The 12,478-nt window shown below is 34.1% G+C and overlaps 1 protein-coding gene across 7 annotated transcripts in view; it reads right to left on the bottom strand.

Moving 5' to 3' along the window:
• Positions 1–12,478, bottom strand: part of Diaph2 (diaphanous related formin 2) — an 875,814-nt gene that overhangs the window by 252,931 nt on the left and 610,405 nt on the right. For 6 of the 7 annotated variants that reach the window (XM_063245550.1, XM_063245546.1, XM_063245547.1 and 3 more), the window contains one exon: positions 6,453–6,617. The exons of the other annotated variant lie outside the window; for it this stretch is intronic. In XM_063245550.1, coding sequence (XP_063101620.1) covers positions 6,453–6,617 — 165 coding nt within the window. The remainder of the gene's footprint in view (positions 1–6,452; positions 6,618–12,478) is intronic. 7 annotated transcript variants of the gene reach the window in all.

Here is a 12,478-nt window from a genome sequence, read left to right as displayed (position 1 = left end):
AATGGCTTCATGATAGGTGATTATGTTTATTTGTCTTATCCTTTTGTGTGTGTGTGTGTGTGTGTGTGTGTGTGTGTGTGTATAGCTCAGGATATAGCTCAGGGACACACTGCCTGCCTGGCAAGTGCAAGGTCCTGAGTTTGAGTCCCTGTTTAAAAAAACAAAACAAAAAACAAAAACACATTTAGACAAGATTGAGGCCCTAACAAAGGGAAAGATAGCTTAGGAAATATGAAAAATTAATTATCTTCATAACTCTGCATGGCTATTGAAAGGATTTTGCCCTAGATATGATATTAAGGCAGTGGGAGGCGGGACCAAGGGATGTTTTCCTTGTGGTCAGTTCCCCCTTCCCCTATGACAACTTCCTTTTCCTTCTACCAGTGGCGGAAAAAGTCCCAATCAGCTGCATGCGAGTCACCAATGCCCGCCTTAAGTGCAAACCCCATTCAGAGGTTATATATATGTCCCCATACTCCACATCCTGATCAGAAGAGGCCTGGCTGTCTTGGTAGTGGGGTGCTTCTCCATGTCCTTAAAATAAAGGCTACTGTTTCTTTATATTCCTTTTTCTCTTTCCTTGCACCGAAAACCCTATCAGCTATACAGGGAGCTCACAGAAAGTTTACATTGTAAAAGAATAGTCACTTAAAAGAGAAGAAAGAACAATCCTGAGAACAGTGTAAGTTTGACTTTGATTATCCTAGTTCCCTCATGGCATGCATACCAGCTATGGGAGCAACTGAAACATAATGAGGAGGATCACACACTGGCCTCTCTGTCTCCTCCTACTTCCTATACTAACTTTCTTCTCTATGGCTCTGTTCCTCTTAGGGAGTCAGTGTTGTCTTGCTGTGCTGCTTCTATTTTCCAGATCTGAGTTTTCCCAATCTGGGAAGAAAATAAGTAAGTGATTTTGGCTTATTTAGGATCAACCATACATGGTCTGGTCTTTATATAATCAGTTTTTGTAAAGTACTTTAATTTTTAAAAATTCATATTTATCATGAAGTTACAGGAAGGTCATAAATCTAAGTCAGGAAAGAAATATTCTTTTTTCTTTTTAATTTTACTTTGACTAAATATCATGGGGAACAGACTAGAAGACAAAAATAGATAAGAGGGGCTGAGAGTTTTGTTCAATGGTGAATATTTGCCTAGCATGTGTAAAGCCCTGGGTTTAAGCTGCAGCAACACACACACACCGCAGAGACACACACACAAAAAGATAAGACAAGTAAACATAGTCACCTATCATGAAGCTATTCTTATTGTCTGGCTGAAAGATGGAGGTGGCCCAGGAATAAAATAGTGTTGGTGAGCTTGGAGACAAATAGATTTAAAAAGATATTTAAGAACAAAAAGAAGCATAAAGGTTCATGATTACTTGATATCACTTAGCCTTCTTACACTTAGTCATTTTAATGCTCATCTAGGAACATTAACCAAAGTTTATCAGATAAACAGTTGCACATATTTATTTTGTGCAACATTTTTGGGGGTAGTTACTGGGAACTGAACTCATGATCTCGTGCTAACTCGTGCTAACCGGACAAGAAGCTCTTGAGCCACTAAGCTAAATCCCAGCCCAAAAATCACAATGCATCTGATAACTTACAAAGCCTAGCACCCCGGTAAAGGCAGTACTTAGGCTGAAGTAGGAGGGAGTTCAAGACCCTCGCTACATTGCAAGATCCTTCAAAAAACAAACAAAACAAAATAACAACAACAATAACAAGAAAACATCACAATTTGGGAGGCTGAGTCAGGAGGATCTACCCAAATTCAAGACTAGCCTAGGCTACATAGTAGGTTCAATTTCAGCACAGACTGCATAACAAGACACTTTCTCAAAAAACAAATGAAACAAAAATTAAGAACTTTCAAAAACAACCAAAAAAATCTTATAAAGCCTTATTTCTATATTGCTAGTATATGAGGTATAGAATGGGGACATACACAACAAATATTTATTGAAGAGCTGTGTAACATATTATTCATAAAAAAAAACCCAAAACACACTAAGCAGCAAGAAACTGACAAATTTAAAAGAGCATTTTCTATAACATATTTTGAGCAATAAAATTATTGAAGTACCGTAGTTGCCACAAACACTTTTCTAACAGCTGAAATTAATTTTATGCGGAAGTAAGATACTGTAGGGTTGTAAAATATATACAGTTCATTGATTTTGAATATTCTACTCAAAATACCTCAAAAGAAAAAAAATGCTTTTTGTGCAGTCAACTATTTCAACTAGTAGAATGACTGAAGCATAAAGAAGAATAAGCAAAAAAGATATTTAGACACTGCGTAAACATGGAACTCAACTTTCTTACCCAAAATATTTAACTTGAACTTAAGTGCTACTAACTTTGCCTATACCAAATGCTGATTAGTTGATTGATTCTGGCTTTTTGAGAAATACTCTCACTCTGTAGTTCAGACTGGATTTAAATTTACTACATAGCCCAGGATGCCTTGAACTTGTGGTGATCTTTATGATTCAGCCTCCTAATGGAGTGCTGGGATTACAGCAGTGTGCTACCACACCCAGTTATACGCCAATTTTAAAACTATGGTGAAATCTCAAAAAAACTAAGTAGAGAGTCTAAATTCTGAATTTTTAAATATTTACAGTTATCTATATCAGTATATTGTATATTAATTTCTAATACTTTCAGTATGTTCGTTCGTTGATTACCATTTATATTATCAATATGAATATTAATAATTGATACAGCAACATCCCAAAGAGGCTGCCAATTTCTGCTTTCGTTTGCATGTGATTATCTAGAAAACAGTCTTAATCCATAATGTCAATCCCTTTTGTTATTTCTGTTTTTCACTATTTTGTAGATGATAGATACCTTTCTCTGAGCAAGATTTCTGGGTATGTGCATTTTGTTTATGCTACACATGCCAAATAGATATATCAACATGAAACTCTGAGCTTAGTTTGAAGTAATTTTTGGTAGTACATGATCAGAACTCTTATTTTCTTCTCAGCACTACTGGTATTTTATTGCTTCCATCTATAGTCCAATATGCTTTTAGTGCTAAGAACCCTGAGGCCAAACACACAAAGCACCAAGAAAATGGGAACTTCTGACAGTTACAATTTTGTCTCTCTTTCAACGTTCTTCCCTCCTCTGGGAGCATGAAATCACTTTATGTTCACTGTGAAATAGTAACATGGTGAGCAAAAGTGATTGACTGAAGTTGGTGATTTCAACTTAGGAGTGTTTAATTTATAGGTCAGGTGTAAAGCTCTTAAATATGCTTGCCAAAGTTTTCTGGGCAAACTCCAATGGCTTTTTCCAAACTCTGTCCAAATGTTAAATTCTCTTTAAAGACCTGTCTAGACAACACAGGCAGAAACAGGCAGTCCCTCATTTGTATTATTATTGCACTCTGACATAGTGCTATGGTAGCATGAGTGAATTGCATTATATTCATGTTTCTCTCCTCTAATGGTTAAAGAAATACTAGTCTTCTATTCTCTAATACTAGTCTACTATTCTAATACTAGAATACTAGTATTCTATTCTCTGGACCAGAACAATATCAAACATGAAGTTGCTTTTCAACAAATAATTGAAAGCCTGGTTAGATAATGGTTAATAATATTGAACATCTATATAGTGTAGGTTAAAAAGGTCTTTTCACATAGTGGAAAGAAGACATGAAAAATAATTATCATCTATAATTTTTACATGAGGAAACTAATCCCCAGAGAGATTACATGACCAACTCAAGTTCAACACTGCTAAGAAGTTCTCATGCCAATAATTTAATAAAAATTGGTAGAGAAAAGTGGTAGAAGTAGTATCATATAAGGCAAACGTGGCAAGCGCTGGCCAGGACTGCATTAAGTGTTTAAGATTGGCTGTCACATTGTAGAATTTGGTTACTGTTTTTGAAATTCAAATGGAATAGATTCGTAAGAAGTATAATGCACATTAAGCCAGCCACAAGAATGTCTGATTTTTTTTTTTTTACTATAAGAGAAAGGATTACTGATAAAGTTCTTTTTCATGGGCAGTGAATTCAGTAGAAAGAAAAAGACATAATACAAAGTACTCTGTCATATCTGAAATTCTGATCATGACAGATGAACTGCTGAAGTGGAATAAATTCATAGAGACTGGTATTCTAGATCTTTCATTTTATAACAAAACAAAACAACACTAAATGGAAACAACAAAAAATGAAGAACTAGAAAGAATAAATGACCTAAAGTAACACAGCTTGTTAGTAGCAGTACAGGGACACAGAATTGGGTATTCTGAACAATAATATCTATACTTTTTTTAATGTTATGAATGAGCGCATGTGACTAATATAATTACTCATAGGCTGCAACATTATTCTTGAAAGAACACTGCAATTTATGAGGAATATACCACCTAATAAGGTGTGCCTGTGTATTACTGAAGTAACAAGGCACATAATGTGAAAGGCAGTGTTTCAGGATTCAAATAATATTAAAACCAGATAATTTTTAATGAGTTACTTCTATAATTTTCCATTTACTATTCTTTGATCACAGTTAAGCATGAGTAACTGAAAGCATGGAAAATGAAACTACACAGAAGGGAAGACTACTATACTATTTTATTGTTATTGAAAATCTAGGCAGATGTAACTTCAGTGTTTAGGTAACCATAACATGTTTGTATCTTTTAACTCTTGAAAGTGATTTGACTACTTTCTCTTAGCCCTTTTCTCATTGCCAGTAAAATACATTCTTGGAATTACCGGTCAGCTAAAAGAATTAAATATGTGTCTCTATTATGGGCAGAGACCAAAATCAGCTAAGATTCTCGACAAAAATAAAAACCAATCATAATATTTATAAAATATTTGGTATAGTATCTATTACCAACGCTTCTTATTTTAACTCTTGGGATGTACTGTATATGTCCTGGGTTAATAGATGAAAGCAATTTGGTTTCTATAAGCACACTACATCTTACAAATTGTATAAGTTACACTAAAAATGATTTCATGGAGGAAATATCACTGATTAAGACAGGAAATCTTGGGCCAGGGGTATAGTTCAGTGGCAGAGTGCCTGTCTAGCAAATGCAAGGTTCTGAGTTTGATTCCTGATACAAAACAAAACAAAACAAAGATAGGGAAACAAATAACTGCTTCAAAGAGAGAAACATATCTCAAACTGCAATGCATTTGTTTGCAAATGAATCTTCTTACTGGTGACTGTCACAAGAGTTCCAACTTTAAAATATGAAATCAATATTGTTCAATATCAAATATTATGCATATCTCTGTTTCTATCATAGAGTCTGTGTTCTTTACTTCGTTGGATTCAGAGAAGATACATGAATATAACATCTATATTTTGGGGTTTTTTTTGGTTTATTTTAGTTTTTTTTTTTTTTTTTTTTTTTTTTGGACACAGTGTCTCATTACATATTCCAGGCTGGCTTTGAACTTACAGAAATCCTCTGTGAGTTGCTTTAACCTCCAGAGTGCTGGCATTATAGGCATGTGCCAGCATGCCTTGCAACACAGCATTAATACAATAAAACTTTTCCTTCCTAATACGATTTTAACTTGTAACTTAATTTTCTACCACCAATTAATGCTGTTTACTATTATTCCCAAAAGTTATACTTTACAATAAGAGCTCATATTTTGAAAATAACTTTAGCTATTAAAGGTCATTTATAGTTCTATTTAAAATCAGTTTCTTATTTAGGCTACAAAAGAAATCTGGCCATATCAAGGCCATAGCAATGCCTGTAATCCCAGCAGTCTGGGAGGCTGATATAGAAGAATCAATAGTTTAGACCAGAGTTGTACACTTAGTGACTTAGTAAGAAACTGCTTTGAAATAAAAAATTAAAAAGGCCTAAGGGCTGGGGATTTAGCTCAGCGACATAAGCGCCTGCCTTGCAAGCAGGTAGTCGTGAGTTCTATCCCTAGTATCGATTAAAAAAAAAAAAAAGGCCTAGGGATGTGGCTTAACATGAAGATCCAGGGATCAATGACTAATATTACCACCAAAAAAAGAAAAAAAGAAAGAAAGAAAAGAAAACAGGAAAGGAAAAATGGATGCTGTTCATGACATTTTTATATATCAAGTAAAAGGTTATTTTAAATGTTAATTTTAAATTAAGTGAAATTATAATATGCTATAAAAATGAGGCTCTTTTAAGCACCATTTCACTTATTTTCTATAAAACTTTATTAGAATATTCATAAAGTTCCATGTATTTCTAAAGCTGAAGATAATTCACTTAGGTTTCCACCATATATTATGCCAGCAACCAATTTTTATCCATATTACATGTATAAAATATCTGTTAATGTCTGTTAAAGGACTGTAAAGTGAAATCATTGTGTAAATAGTTACACAAAAAGCTGCTAAGAAGTTTAAAAATAAAAGCAATAGACCTTACAATGTTATAAAATGCATTACTCACCAGAAACAGAGTTCGGAAGTTGCTGAGATCACCAAAAAATTCTTCTATGCTTACTGTCTTAGAGTCAAAAATGAAGTATTCGCCAAGATTCTCATAGAGCTTGATCATGTTGTTGTGCATGGTGGACAGTTTTTCATATTGGTCTCTGGCACACTTTGTAAAGCTGTAGCTTTGTGTTAAGGAACATGAACCAATAGTACTTCAGAGGCAATCACCAGATGTTACCATTGAATTAGATCACTTCTGTAAATAAATTTGTAACCCACAAATACTCGTACAGTGTAGCCGTTTTCTAAGTCTGCCACTATAAGCTATCACAGACTGAGTAGATCAAACAATACAAATTTATTTTCTCACAGATATAAAGCCTAGAAGTCTGAGATGAAGTATTTAGCATTTTTAGAGTCTTGTGAAGCCTTTCTTCTTGGTTTGCAGATGTCTGTCCTCCTGCTAAGGACATCACTCTGGGTTGTTCATGTATTAATTTCCTCTTCTTATAAGGACACTGGCCACATGACATCAGGACACATCCTAATAACTTCCTTTGATTTTAATTACCTCTTCAAAGCCCCTATCTTCTAACATTCATTTTCTGAGGCACTGGATGGTTAGGACTTCAACACATGAATTTGAGGGAGTGGGTACAGAATTCAGTACACTATCTCTTAAGGTCATATTGGTGAGCTGGAAAATCTTTAAATTATGCAGAACTATTTAATATATAAGCATGTGGGATGTTTGTTATTACATGTTTGCTAAATTAAAACATACAGGTGTATATATACCACAAAATTATTTCATATATTTTCATGAACATAAGGCAGAAACAAACAGCAACAAAAAGATTTTTTAAAAAATGTATAAACATATTTTTTTCTTTTTAATAAATATTCTCTATTGAGTTAAAAAGATTATGGCAAGTTATATGTATGGGTTATATTTATACATGTGAAGAACTCTGCTTTTTCTGCGCTCTCTCTCTCTCTCTCTCTCTCTCTCTCTCTCTCTCTCTCTCTCCCACATAAAGAATGAAAAGAGAGGGAGAGATAGAGAAAAAGGAAGAGTGACAGAGTTCAGGATATGCTATCCCAAAATATGGTACTTTGACCTATTAGACTAAGCTTCCTTTCACCTTTGAAACAGCCGCAAAATTTTCTGATGTGCTTCTAACGCCAGGAATACTTTCAGTCTAGAACTTTGTACCCCAAAACTGGAAGGGAAGGATTGTTCTTTTTTCTTGAGGTATTTAGATACAGAGCAGAACCTGAACAAATACACCTTACTAAACATTCCCCACTTCATATCTTTTTCGTTCAATCATACCGTCATGATAGTTTCTTTTATTTGGGACTTTGTGTCTCCATGTCACATAAAACTTATATTCCATAAATTTGTAATTTTTGTTAATCTATCATTTTTTATATAAGTCTCAGCCATGAATCCAGCAAGAGTAAGGGGGAAAAATAGAATCCAACTCAGAAGCAACTATTGTGAATATTTTGGATCATTTCTTTCGAGTTTTTCTTCTGTGGCTAATAACTTTTCATTGTTAATTAAAAAGAATGTTTCAGAGAAACACAAATAAGCTAACCATGAATAGTGAAGAAAATCAAGTCAATAATTTATATTCAAGTCAAATGCATTAAAAATTACTAATGATCACAGTGAAATTTATGTATATATGAAAAAGTAACAGACGGAGTTGTGAAAGGAGGTTAATGGTATTATAGGCAGCTAAATTAGAAATTAATATACAGTCAGAAAGGTACTAGACTGTCAAAGAATTCAGCAGAAAAAATAAAGACTTCAGAATTGTGGCTGGAGGTGCATCTGAAGATCAGGCCTCAAGATAAAGATGCCAACAGTCAGGCCTACATACCTCCCTACCTATAGGTATCAGTGAGTTGGAATTATACTGTAATTAACACTACTGGGTCCAGGAAAGTCAGATAGACATAAGCCAGTCACCCTAGTGGGTGACCAGAGCGTCAGATCCATCCCTTCTCCAACATGCCTTTGTTCTTTCCATTTACCCTTTCTATGTGACCTGCTTCCCTATTGGAGCAATATTAGTTAAGCAGTTATACTTATAAACCTATAGGCTAACTGTAGTTTGACTCATGTTGTACCCACACTGTGACTTTGCTATATAAATTACCCCTAACAAAGGGCCTTGGTGTAACCCATCTCCAGGTGCCTCCTATCTCTCAGGAGTTACTTGTATTTCCCAATGAATCTTTCCTGCTGATAGACTCCTTGGTCCTTTGGTATTCATTCTTTGATTCAAGGGGCATGAACTCTTGGCATATTTGATATCTAGCAGGTTGGGAGTTACATTTTTTTCTCCTTGTATTAGTGGCACAATATATACTTAACTGGTTTGAAATCCACTGCAGTATATAATATTTTGTGGAAGAACTTTTAAAAATCAGGAACTGATAATTGTGCCTTGAAATAGCTGATTCCATAGGGTTTTCTGAATTCATGTGTTTTATTGTAAATGAGAACCAAATTTATTTTCCATGGAAACACAGCTATAGTTTTACAATAGAAGTGGATGAGGAAGTAGACCATTTCTGGATAATTACTTTGCTGCTGACATTTATGAAATGCATCATGGTTTTAAAAATGAGATGCCACCATCTATGTTCTTTTTTTTATGCTACTTAACCATTAGCATTCATATTAGCAGTGCAACAAGCTTTTTCTCTATTAACAATGTTAACAAGTGACATTAAAATCTTTCAACCTTCAAATTCATGTTGATATTAATAGATCTGTAAAAATTAATAGAACTCAGGCAGCTTCTGCTTCTTATTCACAGAAGGGTACATAATGATTCATATACATTCTTATTTTATCTTTGAGACTATCATCATATATTTTTGATTCTTAAGAATATGTTAGTCTTGGTTAAGTATAACAGAAATGTGACGATACCATTCATTTCTTAGTAGACAATAAAAGCACTATTTTCCTTTAGTCATCTTTCATCCACAGGGATGGGGGAAACGCCTGGTAAGGACTTGCTAGCCTGAAGCACATTGTAAGGTCACTTACTTATAATCAATTTGCAACGCAAATTATTAAATTGTGTATTTTAAAAAGTTCAACATATGTAAAACAAAAAGAAAAAGCAAAAGATAACAAAAAGATAAAAATTTTTGTTTCCCATTTATTCTAATATAATTTTTCACCAGATAAAACATGTTCATGTAGTAACAACCTCATAAGTTTGTTTTTATAGAACAAAAACTGATTTCAGAAATTCTATCTGTGTATTATATTTGAAAGAACAAATTCAAACTAGCTCAGTCTATAAGTCCTTCATTTATCTTTAAAGTTATAATTTTGTAAAAGGGATAGATGGCATAAGTCACTACTGAAATCGTTCAGCAATACAACCAAATCATGCATGCAAAATGGACAATGTCACTCCTTTCCAGACCTTTATTTCATTTAGGAGATTTTTCTTTTATTTTTTGAGGAGCTATTAAATGGAAGATATTGGTTATCTGTATGCTAAACACTGTGTCTGATACAATTATCATTAAAACTTTACTGCACCCTGTAGAAATTTACAATCTGATGTTACAAATAACTTTACCATTATCAATTTGCATTTGTATAGGACTTTAAAATTCACAGCTTACTTGTCCTTTCATTCCATTCCATATTTTTGAAACAACCTTTTCAAAGAGGCAGAAAAATAATACTATGTAAATTTTATTGTTGTGGAAACTAGATAAAAGGCACTCATCCATCTAGGATTACAATACAAATATTGTGATCGTTCCTAGCACAATATCCTGCTCTTTTCATATAGTAGAAATATATTGTTTACAATGACAATGACCTTCATATCAATTTCATTTTAATGCTATATATGTAATAGCAAATGTATTTATCAGTACAATGATGGTCAGTTTAAATTAAATTTGCATCTTTATATCTGGAAGTTGCCTTAGATATTTTAGTAGATATAATAGTTAATATTGTAAGTCAGACTTGACTAGTTTAAGGGATGTTAAAACATTATTCTAGGTGTGTGTCTGAGGGTTTTTCTAAAAGAGCCTTGCATCTGAACTGACTGTAAGTAAGTGGAATAAGTAAAGATCAGGCTCAGTGTTGTGGGTTGCAATCATTCAATCTGTTGAGAGCTCAGAACAAAAAAAAGTGGAAGAAGGGCAAATATTTTCTCTCTTTGAAATCTGGGACATCAATCTTCTCCGACTTTGGGATATGGTCACTTTTAGTTTTTTGAGCCTTCAGACTTGAAAACTGCAGCTTTAAGACCTAAGCCCAGTTTAAAGAAAATTGTTTTTCTCTACTCTGGGAACATCCTAAGCCCAGGGCAATTCTCTTTCAGTCTGAAAATGTGTTTGGCCATTCCTTTCTTACTTGGAAAAGGTCTTTAACAAACCGTGAACAGATATCATTTTCACCTATAACACAGGCTTTCCCCAAGAATGGATCATTATCTTTGTGTGGGTGGAACATCCTTCCCACCTAATAAACCAAGAAGAGACTATAGGTTATCAAATTCCACCAATTTTCGCTACCAAAAAACCCCATAACTATTCCCAGTTCCAAACTGTAGTGCACCTCTCTCCCTACAGGATCAGATCCTCACTCTTTTTTTTGAGTGTATACTTCTTAAATTTCATGTTAATAAACTCTTCCCACATCTCTTGCTTCCAAGTCCCGAAAATTCCTTTTCTGTAATGGGAGTCACTGAACCTGGAAACTTATTCTATGAATAAGATGGATTAGGTTCTTTATTTCAGCTCCAGGAAACTTGGTGGACATTGTCCAGGGACAATGGAACTTCTCAGTTTTCATAATCACATGAGCCAACTCCCAAAATCTCTCTCTCTCTCTCTCTCTCTCTCTCTCTCTCTCTCTCTCTATATATATATATATATATATATATATATATATACAGATATAGATATATATAGATATAGATATAGATATATAGATAGATATATAGATATAGATATAAAATGTATATGCATATATATGTTTTCCATTTCCTATTGATGGGCATTTTGTGTACCATATCAGAGAATAGAAATTAAGAATATACTTTCAAAGAAGTCAGTCTTCAAAGCATGTAGTAGGATGTTTAATAAATAATTTATTATAAAATGTATTTCATGAAAGATTATTTGGTGACTAACTGACAGTTTTGATTTCAGAAAGAAAATACAATAAGGTATTCTTATATCTACCTCTTCATAATATAAACTAGGTACCTCTGTACCTGGAGCATATGGATGGAAAAGGAAGAGAAAGGCTGTTTCATCAGTAGATTTGAACTAAACTTCTGCTATTCCTTATTTGAAATTACTTAAAACTAGCTATAACTGAGACCTTAGACAATGTATTGTAGATTACTGTGATTAACTAGACTAGGTCAGTCAGTCTACCTTCAGCTGTGTTTAGAGAGCACTGAAAGAGAAGCCATACTAGAGTGGAATGGGCATGTTGACCATGGGTCCACACTATATCTCTTGCTAGGATCTCTCCTCGGATAGCTCTGTGAAGAAGTACTCAAGACAATGCTAAGAATATCAGCAAAAAGGACATTTACTTTTGGCTACCCAGTTTTCCTCTCCTTGGTGCTACATAAAAGTGATAACAGCTCTGATGGTATCAAAGAATAGGGCACATTGCAGAGGATGGTTACACTATTGTCTTAGCTAATTTTCACTCTTGTTGCTGAGACAAAATACTGGACACCCAACATGAAGGAAGGAAAGGTGACTCACACGACCAATTGGATGCTAGACAATGAACCAATCACAAACGCATAATTACCCGAGGCTTAGAGGCCACAGATACAACTATCCTGGGCTTATTATAGACAGCTGAGTGAGACTGTGAGATAGAAATTAATGTGCAGTCAGAAAGGGATTAGACCCTAGGAGAATTCAGTACAGAAGATGAAAATAAACCAAAATCATGGCTGGAGGAGAATCTGAAGAGACTGCATGCACACTATGATTTTGTTGTATAAGTTA

This window comes from Cavia porcellus, unplaced genomic scaffold, assembly GCF_034190915.1.
Source record: "Cavia porcellus strain 051 isolate PalLab524CR breed Dunkin Hartley unplaced genomic scaffold, mCavPor4.1 scaffold_3, whole genome shotgun sequence".
Classification (NCBI taxonomy): Eukaryota; Metazoa; Chordata; class Mammalia; order Rodentia; family Caviidae; genus Cavia; species Cavia porcellus.
The sequence above is the reverse complement of the archived record's forward strand: the minus strand, read 5'-3'. Positions and strand labels throughout refer to the sequence as shown.